Source organism: Rhinolophus sinicus, linkage group LG01, assembly GCF_036562045.2.
Source record: "Rhinolophus sinicus isolate RSC01 linkage group LG01, ASM3656204v1, whole genome shotgun sequence".
Taxonomy (NCBI): Eukaryota; Metazoa; Chordata; class Mammalia; order Chiroptera; family Rhinolophidae; genus Rhinolophus; species Rhinolophus sinicus.
In genome coordinates this window covers 13,018,402-13,041,803 of record NC_133751.1, presented here as the reverse complement: position 1 = coordinate 13,041,803, position 23,402 = coordinate 13,018,402, and the positions used below count along the sequence as shown (strand labels likewise).

The 23,402-nt window shown below is 37.4% G+C and overlaps 1 protein-coding gene across 10 annotated transcripts in view; it reads right to left on the bottom strand.

The window, feature by feature from the left end:
• Positions 1 to 23,402, bottom strand: part of GRIK1 (glutamate ionotropic receptor kainate type subunit 1) — a 358,341-nt gene that overhangs the window by 40,367 nt on the left and 294,572 nt on the right. For 7 of the 10 annotated variants that reach the window (XR_012494071.1, XM_074326222.1, XM_019729910.2 and 4 more), the window contains exons 8-12: positions 14,610 to 14,717; positions 12,380 to 12,424; positions 6,956 to 7,069; positions 4,956 to 5,159; positions 4,063 to 4,286 (exon numbers count right to left, since the gene is read on the bottom strand). Coding sequence is in view for 9 of the 10 variants with exons in the window: in XM_074326222.1 (XP_074182323.1) it covers positions 4,063 to 4,286; positions 4,956 to 5,159; positions 6,956 to 7,069; positions 12,380 to 12,424; positions 14,610 to 14,717 (695 nt within the window). In the remaining variant the exon portion in view is untranslated. The remainder of the gene's footprint in view (positions 1 to 4,062; positions 4,287 to 4,955; positions 5,160 to 6,955; positions 7,070 to 12,379; positions 12,425 to 14,609; positions 14,718 to 23,402) is intronic. The other 3 variants (XM_074326232.1, XM_019729912.2, XM_019729908.2) reach the window with 1 other exon arrangement.

Genomic DNA, 23,402 nt, shown 5'->3' with positions numbered 1-23,402 from the left:
TTATAACCAGTTTGCTGAGCTGAAGAAATGAATGCCAATGTTAATGAACCTACTAATTGAAGCAATATGCAGAGTAAAGGTGCCGTTACTTAAACAATACCATTGTCGCTTCTACGATAATTTAAAATATTAATTGCAATAAATTGAGAGGCTTATGCACTCAAAAGGAGGTGGTTTTCTAAACAGACTGCAAAACCTGGCAACCGTGAGCCCCTGATATTCTGGCATTTCTCCCGCATATAAGCTCTGATCAATGAGCTCACCACTTCCCTCTTTAGAGTGCCGCTTTTAACGTGGTTTTCTTTCAGTAGTTTAGACTTTGTAGTTATAAGCGAACAATTAATCTAATTTTCTGCGACAAAAAGGAAGACTGTCTGAACAGCAATGTGATTCTGCCTGTTCTGCAGAGATAGTTTAGGTTCTTTCTCTTCAGTTTTTTGAGTGGCTTGGGGAATGTGTGGACTGAGGAATATGAAATTAAATGATGAGATGATGCTTTTCTGTAAGACCTTGGCTTTTCATAATGCAATAGACCTCCCCATTGCCTGGATGTAAATATTTCAGCTTCAAATTCCTAATGCTTGCTTAAGGATAGCCAGTGTGACAGGAGTGTCATCATCAGAAAATCTGGGGGAAATGTTAATATATGACCTGCACAATGATATTCTCAAGCTGCCATCCTAATTGATACTGATCTTTAGTAAAATGACAGAGAAAGGGGCAAATGTGCTTAGACTCTGTGTCAAAACTTGCATATAAAAGAGTATCATTATATCGAAATGCAAAGGTTCATTTTGGGTTTATGTTTGTTATGACAGGCTTTTACATGAATGGAAGATATAAAATGATGATCACACTGAAGATCTTTAATTAAGGAACTCTTTCTTATGGCTGAGAATGGATATTGGGATGAATTGAAGAGAGAGAGAGAGCTGTGTATCTTTTAAAGCTCTATTTGAACTTGTACTATAACTGTTGGGTTTGTATTATATTCTTAGGGTTACAGTGAAAGGTTTTCTTTTTTTTTTTTTTTTTTTTGCCAGATACTATCTTAAAATATGTTCATTTTTATGAAGACAAACATAAATAAAAAAATGTAAGCAGACATTGTATCCTGATATTTGGTCTATTTAAACTGTGTGTTCATGATGGACATAATGTCTTCAGATTAAACACTCTTCAAAAAAAGAAAAAAAAAAGTAATTAGAAAAGAAAATGTCAACCACAAAACAAAAACAAAATCAGGCACACTCGTAACAAGTCATAGTAACTGTAATTTTTATATAGTTTTCTTTGTTTTTTCCCATTGATGTTTAACTTTATAAATTCAGTTCAGGTCAGCAAATGATTTTTACTGCAGTGATGGGCTTTATTTTTCTTCTTTAAAAGGACATAAAATGGTATACTTCAAAACAAATTCAAAAGCCTCTCTAGCATGAAAGATGATTAAGAGATTAACTTTTTCATTTCTGCTTCACTAACGTTGAATGCAAACCACTAAGGTGGTAACAGAAAGCCATTTTACATCTTAGATGATTGGCGCCCAGTGACCAAGTTCATGGCAATTGATACTACCTATTCAGCCGGGATTTTTTCTCTGTCAGTCACCTTCAAAATATATTTTGTAGCTTTATGAAGTAGATAGAAGCAAGAATGGAATGAAAAGTGTGGAGAAGATGAATGCAGTCGAGAGTATGATCCCCACGAGAGCACCTGTGTATCACGAGGAGTTACGAGTCTTTTCTGTTTCACCACCACGCTGTTTGCAAGCTTGCATTTGATGCACTTCACCCCCACTTCCCCAAGACCCAAAACAAGACAGTGAGAAGGGGGCGACAAGAAGAATAAGCTAAATAAAGAAGATCTAGTTTATAAATGGTACTTTTGCTGAGTAGGAATATTGAATAGATAGTATTAAGTGGAGGGAGGAGCCTGTTTTCTTCATAAAAATAGAATGAAGTCAGAAAATGTAGGGCTCTGGGTCACCGAGAGTGTATAGAGAAATAGACAAAATAAGAAGGGGCAAGCTATGGCATGCTACACTTCCCTGACATTCTAATGCCCAAAATAAAGCAATGTAAAGGCACAGTTGGGGTCAAGTGTAAAAGGGTACTTTCAACCCGTGCAGTTGTGAGAACTTCTGGATGCTGCCGATGTGTTTTCTCCCACTGGCTTTGATAAAAGATGTAATCGCTCATCACCATTGTCTTGCCTCCTCTGTTCTTTAGCATCACTGCCTAGACAGAGCAGCAGACCGGGGTGTGTGGAAACTCACTTCTCTGTTGCCCACTGAGGCTTGGATCTCTCCACTGTCCCTAATGTCACCTGACAAGTGTGGGTCCCAGAGCAGAGGAATGGAACAGTGAGCCAACATAGGATTGCTTATTCATTGTTAGAGGGTACATCACTTTAGGGGAGTCATTTATCAAATGGCCATACAAATGAGGTTTTAATTTCACTTAGGAGCCAATAATGAGAAATGCACCTCCAAAGGTGAGCAACTTACCTTCTAAAATTTGATATCCAAAACAATATTTTCCTTAATTATTTAGAGCATGGTCTCTCAACCTTGGTGCTATTGATATTTTGTGGTACTTCTTGGTTGTAGGGCACTGTCCTTCATATTGTAAGATATTCAGCTGCATCCCTGGACGCTACCCACTTGGTACCAGTAGCATCCTCCACCCTCAGTTATGATAACCCAAATATCTTTCCAGAACATTGCCAAATGTTCCCCAGGGCACAAAAATCGCTCTGAATTGAGAACCACTGATCTAGGGTATTAAAGCATCAAAGGATAATATCACTATACATACTGTCAGTATATTATTTTCTGAGGTAAGACATGTGGTAAAAGAGTTCTGGTCATTATTTAAAAGTAGTTTAATATTTAGTCAAATTTTGGAAATCAGCCTGGGATTAATAGTCATGGAGAAAAAAATTCATTTCATAATGTATAAATACCCACATGTGAGAGTACAATTTTGTTCAGTTTGAATAGGTCTGCCTTGTGCATCTTTAAGACCTTTCCAACCTGGGTTATTTTTCCAAGCTTCCTTTATAATTATGCCAGGGAAAGAGTTACCTGGCATTAATCACAACCAGACAATGGACAATGACAAAGAGCTAGCATGAAGAAGTATTTCTCTTAGAAATTCCTGGAGGGAAAACAAAAATCAATTAGGGAAAAAATTCACTGAGTTCTGTTGAAAGATGAAAAAGATTGAAAATGAGTAGGAGACATTTAAAAGCAATTATTATTTTTTTTACATGTTTTATCTAGGGATATCAAATGTTTAAACCAACAGAAAGATAAAATAGCCATGTTTCAAATTCAGCATCAAAGACATTTAGAAAATATAATATACTTAAAGGTATAAAAATTCTTTGAAGAATTATGTAGAGTGGAATGGTTAAATATAAAGTTATCTCAGAAAATAAAACCTAACCTGAATCATCAGTAGTAGCATAAAGATTGCATGCCTCCAGACTCTATAAGTAAGTAATCTTTCTTTTCATAGTCATTTCTAGAATTCTCATGACAACTCTCTAATGTTTTATAAAACAAATTTTAAAAACATTTTTAAGTATTTTTTTCATTCCTGAGGATTTCACAATCTTCCTTTATTCTGGTTTTTCTTATTTGCTACAATACTTCCTAGCTAACTTTTTTTCTGTTTTACTTAAACAAATATTCCAGAGGTCAAATATCTGGACACCATTTTACTCTTTCCATTGAAACATTTTCAATTTATTAGCCAAGCTATTGCTTTTGTTGTAGCATAATTCTGCAGATATGGGTAAATAACTATTTTATCTTGCTTGAAATACTGATAAAATAAGATTAATATAAAAATTATTTTCTTATTGTCTTTTAAAAGTATCTTTCTAAATAATTGGAAGATATTCATTTAGAGTTGGCTTTTATGCGGGGGAACTTGACAGAGGAGAACACTAGGCAAAACGACAATAGCACTTTAAAGTTCTTAATCTATGTTTACCTCTAGAGCAGACAGGTCAACCTAGATCTGTTGTTGTAAATTCAGTAGTCCTTGGACTTACCTTGCGATCACGAAGAGTACACAACTGACTCCCAAGCAGGCTAAGAGCACATACATCCAAATGTCAGGAGACAGAGGGTTGAGGAAGGAGAAGACTCCTGGATTGGTACCATTGGGCTTCCGGTAGAGAATGCTGATGCCCAGGGTCATAAAGGGCTTGGAGAAGTCGATGACTTTCTCCCGCACATAGGTGATGGTAAGAGGAGCCACCGCCAGATCAGCCCTCTGCGAAAGCAAGTTCAAAACCATTGTCTCAGTTGTCGAACTTCCTGGCAAATGTCTGGACTTGTGCTGGGTACTCCTCATCTTTATTCTCAACTCCAAATGTTTCTCACACAAGTTCCTGTGATGACTGGCTTTCATATAACAATGGTTGATTAATACAGTTATGTTTATGAAAGTGTATTTATTAGGAAACAGAAACCAGAAGGTTGTGAAATGCACACGCACAGACAGATAGGCAGACAGACAAACAGACATTCTGAAACTAAATGGAGAAAAAAGCTGCGGAACGATGTCTTTTAAAAGAGCGTGTGGGAAAAGCAAGGAATGAGTAACTTGGTCATATAATTAGTTGACAGATGAGACTTTGCTTTAAGCTGCAAATTTTAGAATTCTTTATCTAATTGCAGAATCACCCAGGTTTATTCTTCAGCATGGAGGACGGTCCCCATACATTTTTATCTTCAATTTTTATCCTTACTTGCCCTTCCAAGTAAGTAAACTCCATTTCTAGGTTGTTTTTTCCCACTTTTAAAATCATTTTTATGATTCAAAAAAAGTGAAACATTTCTTTTGACTCAACAAATTTTTCCTCTTTTCTTTCACTCCTTCTCGCTATGCACTGTTTTCAGACCTTTAAAACCCATTTATCGGAGATGTATTTTTGCTTACGTGATCTATAAGTTCTTTGACCATTCCATTCCACTCTCCTGTGTCATCCTGGGCTCCATATTTTCCATCAGGGACAAGTTTAACATCATAAATAAAACCCAAGATGTTTGATAATTCCTTCAAAAGATCCAGGCAATATCCTTCAAATCTGTCGTTTCCATATAGGGGCTTGTCAGATTTCCTGTACATCACATAGGGTTCTTCCTATATGAAACAAACCAAATATGAGAACCCTGTTATAAGCGAAGGCAGAATTTCCTTCCACAAACGCCATCAGCAGCCATAAGTTATAAAATATTTGAAAATAATTTTTAAGATTTGAGAGCGCTGAAGCCCATCACTTACCTCCCTGCCTTTGCTAAACTCATACTCCCTCTACCCTCGGCAAGTACAGAAAACTCCACTTATCACTTTCTCTCCCTCCTCTCTCTTTGAATGAGAAGTTTTTTCCTCTATTGCTGAAGACAGGGCTGTGAGTAAATGACGTGATAGAGACTCAGTCACGTTTAAACTTTAGGTCTGGCACAGCAGGCAATGGGGGACAAGATGTCTAGAAGTCTGTTCTCCAATGATACCCACACCCAAACCTCCTTTGCATGACCTGCCTTCCTTTCTGGGTTTCATATACGATCTTCATCTACTAACAAAAAGGAAATCTAAATCAGTAAATATTCCATCTTGTTCTTCAAACTTCCTATCTACTGAATATTCTTATTTCCTTATCTCTCAGCTAAATTTTTATCTCAATTTCACTTTTCACTGATTATCTGCATATTTTTGGTTGGTTTCCTTCGTGGTGTCTTATTCAAAGGCTATTTCTATGTCTTCTTTTTTCAGCAGCTCCATTTTCTTATTTGAACTCACCTCAAATCTTATATCTGGTAATTTTTTGCTTATGCACTTACATAATAAATCCCCTATTCTATGAATGGACATTTCCTTAGCACCATGTAGCTATAATCTTAATCGTCATTTGACTCATTGAAAATTTATTTTATTTTATAAAATACTAGATTATTGATAGGACCTTCTATTTTTTCCAGACGTTTAAGACCCATTTAGGCTTATCCTCAAGTAAACTGATAGAAATAGGAAACTATATTTGATAGTTGCAGAGGAAGTAGTAGAAAAACAAAACTGTTTTTACTTTGGATGAACAAATCTAGGAAGTTAACAATTTTAGAAGTACGTTGGTCTGACATTGTGGACGGAATCAAATAAAGCAGGAATGTCTGAAGATTTTAGACATGGCCACTCCTGCCCTTTACCCCTGGGGTTAGGTTTGGGAAAGAGGGAGAATTAACAAGCTGTGGGTGGATGAGTGTATGACCAGGATTCCAACAGGAAGCAGGAAGTATCCTCACCTGAGCTTTTGAAGAGCAGTTAATAAAGGGTCTATTACATAGAAGTGAGAAAGGCAAAGGGAGACAACAAGGATGGAGGCAAGAGAAGCAGTAGGATGTAGATACCCAGGGACCAACACCCAGGAAGCCCGTGCCCCTTAGGGCTGAGGCAGGCAGCAGGAAAGAGTGTTCCTGGAGTCCAGAACAGTTGGAGTCTGGAAGTAGGGTTGTTGGTAGCACAGGATCTGTGGTTGTGAAAGACAGAGCTTCTGACAAAGCCATTGGGAGGCAGGGAAAGAAATTTTCTTATGTCTCTTCCCCCACTTTTCTGGTCTCTTGCCAGAGTCTCCCTTTGGTTGAAGCCAACCACCAGCCAGAAGGCAAGGGACACCAACTTGGTGGGACTGGAGACTGGGGCAGAGCAGAGTTGAGAATGGATTGGAGGTAGGAGATCTTTAGAACATTGTTGGAAGCTTATAATTCAATTCTGTTATAGGTGTATATTAATACAAACATAGGTTAATAATAGACATTTCCCAATTAATAATAGACATTTGCAGGCAGAGTTGTTGGCATAAAGAAGATAGTTGAAGACTCTTTCAAGGTCTAGGTTAGGAATCTGGATAAGACACCCTGAATTTCACATAGTTAACTTACCAGAATGGTGGTGACGATGAGTGTTCGGTTAGCCAGCGAATCGGTGATATTGCTGGACCTGTCTTTGTAACCATCCGTCATGTTAAGCCCACTGTTGGAATTCCAAATCCCAATCTACATAGAACACAGTACATCAGAGGTTGCTGGCGGTCAGCGATGGCATTCACACTAAAGAGAGGCCCCTCCTACACCAGGAATGGACACACAAGCTCATAGTCTGGGAAGAGGACACCAGAACATCACAGTGGAAGCTACTGATTGTGGGAAAATGAAACAATGGAGGAATGAGTCTATAGATGGCACAGGAAAAAATTGTGCTATTTGGGATGGAAGGGGAAAGGGGTCTTTTTGTTTTTGATTTATTAAGCTCATTTTTCTTTTTTAAATTAAGAATTCTTAAATGAGTATCAATTTCTTTTCTTCCAATATGTGGAGCACCTACTTATATGAGCACTGTTCTAGACATTGTAGGACATAGCAATGGACAAAACAGACAAATATTTCTGCCCTTGTGGAGCTTTCAGTGTATTGATACAAACCTCCGATTGCCAAAACGCTACTATCAGTGTCTTGAAAATGTATAAGGAACGGGATGAAGGGAGTGGATGATGGAGAGACAGGATATCTAAAAAAGAAAGGTAAGTGGAAGAAGAGGTGTGGAGGGACAGCAGACTAAGTTCTGGGCCTGTCTTCATTGAGACGCTCGTGCTAGGAGGGGTGTGGTACCTGCTGTGGGCTTAGTAGGACTCTGTACCTCTGTTCTAGGCCTGTCTTCTCTACTCGTCTGTTTACCTGTCTTATCTGTCCACTTGACTATGAACTCCTTCAGTGAGGGTATTCATTTTTATTGCTTATTGATCTTTCCATCACCTAAGTACCCCTGGTGATTGGCAGTCAGTAAAAATCCATTGCTCTTTTAAAAAATGACCTACAATTTTCTCCAGTGGCCAAGTCAATCGTGGGTTGTTAAGCCCTATCGAAGTATATTGACGTGTTTGGCGTGTGGAGGAACCCAGGAGAAGAATTCAGGGAATGGAGCTCTTTGTCTAAAGCCTTCTATAGGCATTTATTGCCAGCTTGGTGACACAAAATACAGATGTGCTTCAGAGCCAGGAGATCCTAATTGCTGTGTGACCTTGAACAAGATGCTTACCTTTCTGAGCTTTGGTTCTCTGTAAAGGACGTCATAGGGATATTGAAAGTATCAAATGAGAAGATGCATGTGAAAGTGTTGGTATATATTAAGAGCTACACAAGCGTTAATAATAAAGGCCATCTAAATGACCGCCCCAGTCATTTCGTCATGCTTGCCCTGTTATGAAAGAACTTGGAATTGTTAATGCATATATATATATATATATATATATATATATATATATATATATATATATATTAATTTAGAAGCAGATAAAGTAAGGGAGGTATGAAAAACAGGGACAGTTTAGGAACACTAACATGTGGGCAAACTCTGGTATAGACCTATGCTTGATCCCTAAATATCTTCCCCCACTGGGAGGACATAAGCATAGGGTAGTGGGATAGAGTATGAGCTTTCCAGGCAGACTTTTGTCCAGATCTTAGCTTTGCAATTTACCAGGAGTGTGACCCTGGGCAAATTAATTAACACCGCTGTGCCTCAATTTCCTCACCAGCAGAATGGAGATAGAGGCTTTTCTGATGATTAAAGAAAATATCACTTAGGAGAACGTTAGGACTCTCCTATTGCTTTAGTTTGATTTACCATCTAAATACAGCAGCTGGAAATTCATTTAACTTGACAAATATCCTTTTTGAAAATGGAAGTTTTTTGAAGAAGTTGCAAGGACTATCACACTACTGGGACAGAGTCCCAGAGAGCAGTTTCCAGGCTCTTGGCCTCATGTGGAAAGGTGCTGGCTCGGTTATTAGATGGCCATCAGCTGTAATCAGATGGCCATCCGCTGTGGCTGGGTTGTCATCAGCTGTAAGCAGTTAGTTAGCCATTAGCCACTAATACAACTGCCGTGGCTACGCTAGGAGGTTGGTTGGTTGGCAGAGAAGCGGAGGGCAGATTGCGGATCGTGTGTCTCCTGCTTCCTGTGTCTGCAACCCAGTCGTCAGCGAGAATATAGTGGTATGACTCCCCTGTCTATTACTCCATTGTTGTTCCTTTTTGACCTCACCATATCCTGCCTTCTTGTGCAGGGAGCAGGACCAGAGACGCCCCCACCCCTTGCATGACACACACATTCACACAGTAGTGTGAACTATTTCAATTCCACTGTTTTCTTTCTATACTTAATAAGGGTTAGTTTTCCCATTTGAAAGTATTTTGATCCTGTATGTGAAGAGGTTACTTGAAGTAGAATTGGGATGTAAGACAGCACCTTCAATAATCATTCAGTATTTCCAGGGTCAAGTGCGATGTCTATCACTTAGAACACACACAATGCACAAAATGTCTGTTAGTTAAAGAATCTTCAGTTTTCCTTGGCTGGCTTTAAACCCCCAAAAGAGGGATAACTTTTTCTTGTCTCTCTTCTCAACGTTGACCCCTTCTCTCACTTTTTTGAGGTGGAGACTCTTGCTTCTAGGAAATATAACTCACACTAAAACCACCTGGAGTCTATTGGTTGTCATCTAACTTTATAAAGACTGTGTAAATTGGGCTTGGCTGTACTTATAATTAAACTTTGACTTAGGCACTGGGGAGAATGGAACCCAATTTTTAATTAAGTATTGAAAAGAGGAGAAATTGGCTACTCTCTTTGTGGCCAATTCATTAAGTAATCGAATGGGTTCTTTTAACTCTTTGTTCTATACATGCCAAGTGTATGTTTAAAGAAACTATACTAATATTTGAAAATTACAATGTTAAACACCCTCACAATATCATTCTTTTAAAAAATACAAACTTGAAATTATACACAAATATACTGCAGCTTAATATCTGGCTTTTATTTATTTTACCAGCCCTAGTAAAAATGCAGAGGTTAGATATCATTGCTGTTGCATTTCCAATCAACTGAGTCCCAGAGTCCCATTCATTATGAATTTTCCTCCATAAGATCAGAAAAAGGAGAATGTTTTTTTCCTACTATCTGTTTAGCAAAAGTTCCTTCAAATCTAGACTAAAAGAGTATCAAAATATGGTCAAGGTCAGGCTATTTCTGGAAAGTGATCTTTTAATCAGCAAAACAAAAGTGTGTGTGTGTGTGTGTGTGTGTGTGTGTGTGTGTGTGTTTTAAACCTAAGTAGTCAACTACCATTACCTGTTAATTGAAGTAAAGGAACATCAGCAATTGAATGCATTTCTGAAGAAGCAAGGTGTCATGAACCATGTATTAGGAGGAGGGATGGATTTAACCGGATGCCTAGACATTTAACATTTTGGTCCTGGACTGCCTCCAGGAAGTAGAACCTCAATTTTCAAAATGAATAGTAAAAGCACCTAGCAGTAATTTACCAGTGAGAAGTAGTGGAGGGTAGATCAATTATTTGTGGGGAGAAACACTCAAAAGCTAAATTGTCTGGTCCTGCCTACTTGCACTTTGTAAACGGGCATGAGGGAGCAGCTATTTATTACCTAGGACAAGCGTGGGGAAGCGTTTCCAGTAGTGCCCAAGTGACATTAAGCAAACATTCTTTTTAAAAAAGGTAATGCAACAAAAGTACACTCAGAGAGTGACTAGTATTTATCTTCCAAATTGAGAGAATGATTCACACAGACTCAAAAATCTAAAAATTGCTGAGGGAAATAAAATATCTAGAAAAAATGGAAGGTTTATCTCTTTCCTGTATGATGAGCCATATGAACACCTATTTTAGCAGTGGGCTTTCTGAAGATTGCTACACCACTCTTTTGGAAAGAACTTCAGGGAGGACTATTCTATACTAAAAAAGATCAGAGTGCAGAGAAGAGCTTCTCGAACTGGACTGTGATGTGGGTGAATCCTCTTTTAAGATGGAGTCTTGTTGGGAAAAGACGTGTGTTTGTTGGGTCTGAATAGGTCTCATGTGCTAGCACCTGGGCTACTGTACAATGTTGATGAGCAGTCATAACACAAACAACACACCACAGTACGTACAACTTACAATGTGGGCGATGATGGCTCAGCAGGAAGGAAGGGACACAAAGGCATAGAGGAAGAGCACAGCCAAGAAGTTGCATCTCTGGGAAGTGGGGGTGGTCATTGCAGTTTAGTGACAAATAAAGGACACTCCCCACCCCTGCATATAATTTCAGAGCTTGGAATCCATCCCTTAGGATATCGGGTTTGAATTAATTCGACATCGCGTAAAGTGCCTGGAGTCTCAAGCTGGATTAGGGTAACGGGCTTCTTTATGGGTGCCAGGTGGGTTCATTTTTTTATTAGCAGCAAGGAAATAGTATTGCCTTCTATGTGCCATTGGTAGCCTGATTCATTGTAGATTAAAACAAGGTTATTAAATCTGGGGGGGGGGGTTGTTAAACCTAAAAGGAGGACATTTTTTTTAGCTCCTCTACTGAGTCATAGTTAGCAAGAAAGAGAGACTAACTTTTTGACTACAGGATAAACTTTTACTTTCTGTGATATAACTGATAATTCAAAAGATGAATGCAAATCTGACAAAACTGTTCAAATTGAACAACCTGAAGTAATTTAAGGTCCATCTGTCAATCAGTAGATATTTTAGCAAGTAGTTTTGAAGCGAGAGAATGAGACAATGTTTGCATATCATTGGGACGTTTATCCCATCCAAACGTTTTTAATGTCTAACATTTGCTTATATAATTTGCACATTCATTGGCAACATGATACTGTAAAATATGAAATAGTGGGTGTTATAATTTATAAGCTAATCTAATTTCCCTTCCAAAGTCTCTAATGTATTTATCCTCTGGAAACTGTTGTTCTAAAACAATTTGTGAGAAAATACGACAAAGATATCACACAAAACAAAGGTGGCTCACACGAAAAGGGAATTTCTGAAAAGGGCTCGTATTTTGTGGTGATGATTTTGAAGGTGATGTCCTAGCCTTCTGAGTCTTAGACTCTCTGACTAGTCTGATGGATCAAATCTATGGTTGCTTTCATGCCCCTTAGGGAAAATATTTAGTGATTGGGGAAGGAATGTAAGTACACCAGTGTCTGCTTCTGTTGTAGTTACCTGCTTTCAGTTTTAACAAAGACTGATCCTGCCCAGGAGAAAAAAATAATCTCAGGGAAAATATTTAATCCATCATTATTTCATTCATAGCTAGCCTGTTTTCAATTCACGCTTAGGTAATGTTGTTGAGAGACAGCATATTCAATCACCCTGGCTCTCCCTTTACTAAGAATATCGCCTCTAAACTGCAATTGGAGGGCTACTGGCCTGGAAAAACTGGAAGGAGGCAGGCTTTTTCTTTGACATTCCCCACCCCACCCCCAGATTTCCTGCAGTTTTTGTTCGAGTACAAACCTTCTTCCACACTTTATATAAGTGTATAGACACTTCTCCAGCAGCCTTGGTTTTCAGCGGGGAAAAATAAAAAGAGCACTTAATTAAAATGGAACATGGAACCCAAAAGGTAACATGATGTTTGAGTGCTCGGTTTTACACTCCCCACCCACTGCTTGGAATCTTGCATCGTAAATCAATATAAAGCCTGAGAACAGGTGCAGTAAACAGACGAGCCAAGTACTTGGGTCCCACAGAACTTGATTTTCACTTCTTTCACATACCAAAAAAATGATTTAAAGTTCTTTTGACTATGCACAGCCATCCTGCAGAGTTCAAGGGACTTCATTATTCCTTAAGAAGACCTGCTCGAGGCATTTATAACCCAAATCAATCAATCAATCAACCAATCAGTCAGTGCACACACAGACTCCTTCTCTCTCTCTCTCTCTCTCTCTCTCTCTCTCTCTCTCTGTCTGTCTGTCTCACACACACACGCACACATACATTATTCTTAAGTGAGAAGAAAGCATGCTTGATGACTTATTATTTGAGTATGGACTTCGAAGAAGTAGAAACTTGAGTGGAAGTGAGAAAATGGGCTGTTTCTAAAAATTCTCCTTGTGGACCCGGGAGAAGCTGACATGAAAAGATTGGGCATTTCCTCCCTTGGCTCTTAAGGGAGATGAGTTGGCTTCCCCCATTGCCTTAAGGCCCAATCAGCCTTCTCAGGAATTGAGCCCAAGTCACCTGAAGAAAGAAAAGTTATTGCAAACAATGAAGAGATAAGAAACAAATTGAGAAAACACTTTCATCTAATTTGATTTTGCCTTTGATGGAAAAACACCAATAGAGTGTGCATAATATTGCAATGTATAACTAGCTGTGAAACATAAAGCATAACAAAAGCTTCATCTATTTCATCACCCATCTGAGCCAAAAAGATGTTTCCTTAACAGCTTTTCTCCCCCCATCCATTCTGTACATTATGAGAAGTAGAGAGGGAGAGAAAGAGACAAGCACAGAGAAACAGACATTTTCTTTAAAAAATAAGCAAATCAGAGTGAAGAAGTACTGGGGGGTGGGGGGAGACATTTTTGAAATGGGAAACCTTCATGTATAGTGTGTATCTCAATGCTGTAAACTAATTATTTTCCCCAAACATTTCAACACCAGTGGTCGGTCAACCTTCTATTACATTCAGCCTAATTACTCTTTGTTTGTTTTAATTAAGCTATTTGGGATGAGACATAGCTAGGACCTAAAAACAAATGTGTCCTAGTTAAAAGCAACAAAACAGAAATGGAAATTTTATCTCATTTTAAAAATCAACCCGAATACTTCAGCTAAATAAGTAACTGTTCTCAAAGCCATTCTTACATTAAGCATACCTTCTTGTCCACTACACCAAAAAAAAAAAAAAAAAAAAAAAAAAAAAAGAAGATTAAAGAGTTTTGATGTTCAGATGAATATTTTGGGGGTTTCAAATCCTTATTTTTTTAAGATTCTAAAGGCCAAAATCTTCACACTATAGTGTTAATTAATTCCAAATTACAGTTGTGAATACTAAAATTGATATAATAAAATATATGGAAAAGCCAAATTCTACTATTTTTACGTAACTAAATATTTTACAGTTTAATTGCTCTAAGTAGTAACTAAAGTGGAACTTTAAACTTTGAGAGAGTGAGAATTACACGTAAAATAAATCCTAAATTCAGAACCCAACATTAAAATACATTTTTTGGCACATTTCCTCCTAAAATTAAGGATGCAAAATTAGACTGCTCCAGTAAGCTTTTTCTAGCCTACTTTTATTTTGTCCTTCTATCACGAATCTCAAAATAGAGTGCAATTAAAATTAATTTCTGAATAACCCTTGGATACCATTCCAAAGATAAATCATTGACAGCTTCTGATTTTTTAAGTTTAAACTCAATTTTTTAAAACCGTTGAGAAATGGGGTTAATGACACCCACCCATAGGGTTTTATATATGTACCGATATAACCATGCTTGCTACATAAACCAAGCACTATAAATGTCCATCAGCATTGCTATTAATAACACGTATAATTTCAGAATGTCGCATGTCAACATCTATCTGCAGATCTGGGAGAGAGATCTAGAAAACCAGGCATAAATAAGCGCGTTGAGCAAATCATTTTCTTATCCCTCTACTTGTACTTGCAATTACAATGCTTGAGCAGGGCTCTTTATTTTATTTTTAAATTTATTATTGAGGAGGTTACCTTTTCAGTTCCTTCCTCTTTGAGACTAATAATGTCCAGATCAAAATCCTTCCTCAAGCCATCGGTTTTATTGAAGGTGATACGCCCAGTCAAGCCATCCCACCGAGCCTATGGACAAAAGGAAGGCGGCATTACTGCTTAATGCTGATCATAGTCCTAACACCATCAAAATTGTAATTCCTCAAATTCATCACAGTATCCAATTATTCGGTTTCATCATGGGGTTATAAACCATCGCCTTGGTTCACTAACTCGATAGCAGAGCACTTCACTGTTTTATTAGTGCTCATTTATTTTGTCAGTTACAACATCTTAACATCAGTCAAATCTGTAATAGAACCAATCAAAATGGGCAGGATGGAGAAAAGTGACTGTAAAATAGCCTGCACAGGGAGTAAACAAAGCCTGGGATATCATCACATTCTGTTTGCCAAGGTCAATCCAAAACCTTTTCGAAGTACTGCCCAGGGGAAGTACCCCCTCCCCCATTTTTTTTTTTTTTCTCTGTGAAAAGGCTATAATTCAGTGATGTTATTGAATTTTTAGGGTGTCTTTTTAGGGTCATTCAGGCCTTCCAATGTCATCTGACCATTATATTAGTTTTCCTGTGGCTGCTGTAACAAATTATCATAAACTTGGTGGTTTAAAACAACAGAAATTTGTTCTCTCACAGTTTTGGAAGCCAGAAGCAAAAGTCCAAAATCAGCATCATTGGGCAAAATCCATGTCAGCTGGGCCGTGCTCTCTCTGGAGGCTCCAGGGAGACTCTGTTCCATTTCTTGTCTCTTCCTGCTTCTGGTGGATGCCAGCAATCTTGTCTTGTGGCTGCATCTCTCCAGTCTCTGCCTCTGTGGTCACGTGGCCTTCTCCTCTTCTTTGTAAACTCCCTCTACCTTGCTCTTATGAGGACACTTGGGATGGCGTTTAGGGCCCACAGAGGTAATCCAGCATAATCTCCCCATCTCAAAAATCCTTCATTTAATCATATGTGCAAAGTCCTTTTTTTACCATATAAGGTAACATTTACAGGTGTCAGGGATTGGGGCGTGGATATCTTTTGAGGGAGTCACTATCACATGTATCAACATCATTTTGGGAACTAAAAATCACAGTAGTCTGCTTTCGCAGAACTCACATTGGACATCTTTGGGGGTTTCAATAAATAAAAATGAATGGCCCTGGAGCCTCTTGAGCTTCAATCTTTAAGTGATTTTTGGAAACCTTGTCTGTTTTGAGTTAACTTACAAATGAAGATACATGAAAACTCGGCCCTTTGTATACACTTAGCTATTGTTTGTTTGTTTGTTTGTCTGTTTTTTCCCCTCCTGACTTTACCAAATTCATCTGACATGGGTAAGATCTGAAAAAGATCTGAAGAGTTACATTTTATCGCAGTATTTACCCATCTGTCCAAGAGATACAGCAATGCAACAGAAAGAGTCTGAGTTTATCACAGAGCTAGCTTTGAGTCTCTGACGTATGACTTCAGGCAAATTATTTAACCTGAACCTGGGTTATCTCAGATTTCAGTGTTTGATTCATGCAGGATTTTGGGGAGATTTCTATGGCACTTAACATAATTCTTAACACACTAAAAGCCTTTAAAATTTTAGCAACGGTTATTTTTACTACTACCTCTTATTTTCTTTCCCCATGTTCTTAGCTCTGGAGTTTGGCTTTTATTACCTCACTTGTCAGGACTCTGCAAATCAACATCAGATTCATTGTCTCAAAATACAATTTTCACATTCATACAATTTTCCCCACCACATAAAGTACATAATGGATCCATGCTACCTAGAGATTAGTCTAAACCTTAACTTTACATTTGAGGTTTTGATGGTTAATTTTTTTGTGTCAATTTGACTGGGTCACAGGATGCTCAGATATCAGATATCTGGTTAAATATCTCCTTTGTGTATGTCTGTTTGAATCAGCACATTGCCCTCCCCAGTGTGAGTGCACACCATCTAATCAATTGAGAGCATATATAGAACAGAAAGGCAGAGAAAGGGAAATTTTGCTCTCTGCCTGTTTGAGCTGAGACATCGGTCTTCTGCCCTTAGACTGGGACATGCACCATTGGCACTCCTAGTTCTCATCTTCTCTGTGACAGAAACTATCTGGGAATATAGCACCTAGCAATTTACAGTTTAGTAAGAACAAGCACATTAATGTATTTCAGTGGAGCCCCATAAATGTGAGGATAAATATTTGCACACAGTAATTGAAGAAAGGAGTATGGAGAAGAAGTACTTATCCCAACGGCAGGGAAAGAAAGAGTCAGCAATAGATTCCTGGAGAATAGAAAGCCTGAGCTCTCAAAGGATGAGAAGTTGGCCAAGCAAAGATCCACAGCCTGAGAAAGAGCATGAAATACAGAATTAAATATGTTTGTCATGGATCCACAATGCAATGTAAGGAATGATAAGAAATGAGCCTGGGAGGGCAAGTAGGTGCCCATTCACAGAGGCGTTATGAATCATGCTAGTTTGCTTGATTTTGCTCGGTAGGCCTTTGGAAATCATGCTAGTTTGCTTGGACTTTGCTCTATAGACATTTGAGAAACACTGGAGTATTTTAAGATTATCGGTGTCACGGAAAATATGCGTTAGGAGATGATTTCAACAGAATTGGAGAAGATGACTTGGAGAAGGTAAAGATTGTAAGCAGGGGTTTGGTTAGTAGGTAGCTCCCATTGCACAAAATTTATGCAAACGTATTTCCATGCCCACGTGTGAACATAGGGACAGCATGGTCCTGCCCTGTTCTAACCAATTTTCACACCAGTCAATATTAATGAAAATAGTTCCATGGCAGGGTGGACAGAGCTGCTTGAAGAAAGCATTGCCATTGAAATTTTTAAATAAACAATATGTTATGGTATCAGCTTAATTGTCAGGAACCAACACAATTAACCAAAACTGATTTTCTGGCCACCATTCAGGTAGAATGGATGTCCTGACAGTGGTGCATAACGCTGGAAGTTAAGTCAAATTAACGTCAGGAAATGATGTGCATACAGGAAGAGCCTACAGCTCTTATCTACGCCTTCTGTATGGCCAAATGAGATGTGAGTTGCTCAAGTGCTGTGATATAAGAAGAAATGCTTCTTCAGATTCCAGGACTTGGCCCCCAGTTTACTGCCAAGGGAGATTAGAATGCTAAACACGAGCACCAGCTTTCAAAAAGAGGTGGCATATTTTTAAGGTCAGTAGTAACACCCGTTGTTACACTTGCTGAGATACAGCTAATCACATTCTCTGGACCAGGACCAAAAAAAAAAAATCAATAGCTAATGCAAGTAGGGAACATCGTCTTGTGTATATTTACATACACCCCCTTGGCACTGCAGTATCCTTTTCCTCCCGTCATATGCATTTGCTAGTCCGACTTTCTGTACTCGGGTCATTGATTTTGCAAGTCAAGGATAGCTTCATGGATTGGTGGGTTAAATGCGAGGTGTCAAATAAGCTACTCTATTAGGGATATAGCATTTGCTGAGTGTGGAAACAATTTGTCTAAGACTTTGATTCAGTGGAAATCTCCGTTGTGTTAGGGGTTTGGACTAAGTCCGTTCTCAGGCTCCTTCTTTGTGCTTCTAAAAATGTGCCATTCTAACCCTCCTCCTGAACTGTTTGGAAGGAGGTAGTTATCTTCGTTAAGTTCTATAGGATTTTCAGAAAGCTTTTGGCTAAAGGAAACTTTTTCTTCATGGGGGTCATGCTGTGAGTCAATTCGATACCTTGTCTGGAGTTTATGGAGCGCTCTGAAAATATACAGAATTGGTAGCATTTATCTCTTGATGTAGCACATAGCTCATAGCAGGGTCTTAAAACCCAGTTCAGAAATTCAATTTCATTTCCACTAAGTGTGTCTATTGTGTCCTTTTGTTTGGATTCTGTTGCATTGGTTTTATTCTTTAATTTAGTGTTCCAATCACTGGTGCAGAGTAATTCCCACTTTTTCTCACTTCTCCTCCCTGCTCATCCAAGTGGCAAAACGTTCTTTTTTTCATTCTCTAACAATGCTTCTTTCCCTGCCTCAAATATCTACAAAGACTCCCTGACTGGTTCTTTACTGAATTGAAATATCTTTTGACCTTCAAAGTCAAGTTTCCCTTACTGCCACAATTATCTGTGTCTTCCTGCTTCCTGTCCCTAGATGAACATTTCTGTATGTGTTCTTTTTCTTTTTTTGCAAACTAATTGTTGATAAACATTTATTAATCACAAATGAATTATTGATTAGGGTGAATAGACAAAGACTAATTCCTAGATATGGTGAATAAGATCCATAAGGAATCCACTTGCTGGTACAAGGCTGAACCATATGTAATTTAGATAATTATATATAATTACATTAGTCATAATTATAATTTGCTTGCCTTATGTAGAAGTATTGGCACAGGAGACAATTATAGTATACTTAACTAAAAACAATACTTAAACTATTGTCTTTATTTTAGGAAATAGCTTTAATTTCTACCCTGCGTTAGACCTCTTGACAGCAACTGCTTAATAGCAATGAGTCAAAAGGTGTGACTTTTCCTTTTCTCTTATCAGATACATTATCTGATGGCCAAGAGACAGAAATCAAGAGATAAAAGAAGAAAAACAAAAGTTTTTATTAATATCTTGTTTATGTCCTCTTTTTCAAGATGATATTTTTTGTCCAAATAAAACATATGTGTGTATATATATATATATATATATATATATATATATATATACACATATATATATACACACACACACAGGGTGTCAAAAAATGTATACACATTTTAAGGAAAAAACTATTAAACTTGCAATACTCCATATATACTGATAACAAAAGATGAATACACATCACGTTTGACTTCTGCAATTACAAGAGGTGCTCAAAGTGGATACCATCAGCGTCCAGACACTTCTGATTACGGCAAACTGCTGCTTGAGCAACGTTGATCAATGTGTCCACTTGTATACATTTTTTTGGCACCCCGGTATTTACATATGTATATTATATATGTATATATAGTATACCATATATTATATGTATATTGTATATATATATATATATATATATATATATATATATATATATATATATATTATATGTTGAGGAAGTAAGTACCTAGCACTTAACCCTAGGCTCTAATAATAGTCAACTTTTACCTTTATTTAGTTAAAATGATTGCTTGTATTTATATTTTTTCCTAAAGAGGACTTAAATACATAAAAGAACATATAGCCCATTCCTAGAATTCACCTGACACGGGTATTCTCATTTGCCATAGGCTATAAATTTTTTCCTATTGAAGGACACCCATAATTTTTTTTTGAGAGAAAGAAAGAATGTGCTTTTCTGAATTTCTAGCATTTCTTCATTTATGTATTCATATCTATGCTTTCTTGTAAGAATTTTATAAATAGAAGTTTCATGGCAAACCCAAAGGTTAGTTTCCTTTGGTATTAGAACAAGGGGAGGGGGGGCATCATGTTTAAATGATTGTTCTATGTGTTATGCAAACTTATCAAAACTTGAAAATAAAGGAAACATATTTAAAAGACTGCATGGCCTTTCTTTGTCATAGTGGCCATTGTCTAGCAAGCTCATATAAGGATGATTTGATCCTCTAGGGAAATATATCTAATAATTCAATTTATTGCTCTATAAAATGTAAATCTATAAGATATAAATGATCTCTACCTAATAGAAAAGATAACCGCCAAATTATAATTTTATTGCCCCGTCATTCATTAACAAGTTTGGATTTTTCTGGTGGCCTCTAGAGCCATTGTTTCTCTAGAACTCCTTGGGACGATTTTTGCCATCTTACCTGTTCCCTCAGAGTTACATACATTTTTGATACTTGCTTACTTTATGTCCATGTTAAAGTCACATTTATAACTATTTTAAAATTGTACTCTGACTGGGCGATGGTCCTACCATGATTCCTAAATAGAGTCACCTGCCAGAGCCAACTTTATGGGTCATTCAAACTCAGAAACATCTTTTAAAATGTTTTTTTCCAATCCTGGAGCAAATCCCAAGCAGTAATAGAATTCACCTTTGCTGACTCCCTGTTTCTGTTGTTTTTTTCTTTCCATTTCTTTTCTTCTAATGCTGTGTTTTGATTCTGATTTTCACTCAAGTCAGGCAATCTGAAAATATCTTGCCTACCTCATAGTTTGAACTATTTCTTTCCCCAAACTGGGTGCAGAGACCGGTAGATTCATGTCTGAGCTCAGCCCATTTTTCCATCTCTACTGCACAGTCAGGTGAGCACTTTGTGTCTCAGCTGCTCCTGGTTTGGGCCATGACCAGCTCTAGGGACTGGTGGGCATTTGAATGCTAGTCTAGTCTCCAAAACATTGTCAGGCAAGTACACTGTGTTTCTGTGAATCTGAATCGCACAAGTTGCTCCTGGTGGCATCAATGATTAGCAATCTGACATTTTGCTCCGATTATATTGTGATCTGTCAGGTAGATGACGATACCATAATTCTCTGTCTGTAGAGTGAGAGATAACTGAAAATCTGGTTTGCTAGCCTTTTCCTTTATGTCTCAGGTCCACGGGTAAGGGGAACTACCCTTTGAATTCAGTCCTCCTGAGCTTTTGTATTCCACGTTTACTTTCAGCCCATGGCTAAGGTGATGGAACTGCGGCTGGGATCCTCAGTGATGGTGTCCTCCTATGCCTGGAAACGAGAAAAGCCTCTCCACCTCATTTTGTGAGTGTGAGATTTTATTCCTCCCTCCCGAAAATATTATAAATTAGATGATAAAACCTTACACATTAAAGAACCTTTGTTTTTATTGGTTTACATATTTGATTGCTTATATTAATATTCCCAGGATTCTCATTATATAAACAGACATTTTAATATATTTTATGTGCTACCTTAAAAAAAAAAAAAAAAACTCATAGAAATTGTTAGTTTAGAAGCGTTTTTAAGTAAAAACCCAAGTTCATCTAACCAAAGTGCATATTTAACCACATTTAATTGATTTCTTAAAATTAGCTAAAAAACCCATTACATTGTCCTTTCTCTAATTTTATCAGTATGAATTATAGTTCAAGTGCACAGGCTTTTTACAGATTTGCTTTTTGTATCCTAACAAAGAGGCTAATTAATTTGAATTTTCTAAACTTTTTATGCTGGTTGACTTAAGAGATAAGCTAGCATTGACACATAATGATTAAAATGAAGAAGATGTAAAATTATGTATATAATTATATTGAATTAGAATTCTGACAAAATTTTATAGCAACGATAATTATGCTTTTTGATGTATCAGTTTAAACATAATTCCCAATTTCCTTATTAAGTTTAAGACCTTGAACTAATGTTAAATCAAGTTAGTCGATGAATAATTTTGGGATATTTGGATAGTTTCTCAATAAGAGAGAATGTTGACCCACTGGTGACCATATAAGTAAAAGTTGTGTGTGTGTGTGTGTGTGTGTGTGTATGTATCTTATTATTTTTATATATTGTAGAGAAGCTGCAACTTTTGTTCATGCTAGCTAACATGTTTATTTTTGCTACTTTTATTTTGTTCAAAGCATATATGTGGTTCTGGGGGGCTGTGTTATTCATTCTCCTGTGTACAACGTAATAGGCTATATTATTGTTTATAAAGTAATGGCAAAATACATACCAAATTATAAAAAAAGTATAGAGGATGAAAAAAACATGAGTATGCATTATATAGAAGGTTTGAGGGAATGAATTTTGTGTACTTTGGAGTATAACATCTGCACATGATGAGTCTGAATAAAAGCAAAGAAATGTGTCAGAAATTTGCCAAAATTTGCTCAGTTTTGATGGGTTTATTAATAAGAGATGTATGTTAAGTTTTGTGAATCTTTTTATGTCAAATGCTATATGAATGTTAAAGTTTTGTTTTCTCTCTTTTAAAATGACAATTGTTCTTGGAGTATTTAGTCTGCTCTTAACAAGAAGACATAAAGGTTTATAATTTACCTTCTATATAATCAGATCAGATACACTTCCCTTCTCAGCATCAATATGTGGTTTCAGCTTTATTCTCATGTTTGTCTGAAGGTTTTGCTGTAACCCATAGGCAGTCAACTGGGCCTTTGTCTAAGAATGGCAGTCTCAGAGCCTCATGGGAGAATGGTGCCCAATAGTCTTACCTACTGGCACTTTAAGAGGTAGAGTCATTGGTACAGGCTATGGAGCTAAAAATGACATCACTTAGACAACTGTGATGACACGAGAGCAATAATCAGGATTTCCAGGACTCTTTCTAGTAGATAGAAGACCTTGTGAAAGCAGAGTGTTGACCCAACATCCAGATGGGCAAGACTTAAGTAGGATTAAACAAATGGTAGAGGGAAATATAATTGTGGTTATGTGGATTTGAGCATTGTTGCTGTGGTTTTAACTGTTCTATAAAGGGAGTGAAAATATACTTTCTGTATCTTTAACCATCAATGTGGTAGCCTATCAATGACACATTCTTATACAGCACCTCATTCGCCCTGACCCTTTAGAATCTAGTAACAACTCACAGGTTTTTATGGCAAAGTGGTTATTTGCATAAGATAACAAAAAATTGTCTTCTGATTTTATCAGGATGTGGTTGGGTAAATTGGTTTCGTAAGTAAAGTCATACCAAGATCTCCATATCTGAGAACAAATCTCATTTAATCAGGTATATTAAATCCACTGTAAAAAACAATTGTCCTTCATGTGTAGAAACAAGGTTCAGAAAGCCCTCTCAGGGCACTGGTCTGTTATTTGTTCTATTGTTTACAGAATCCTAGACTTATAAGTGACA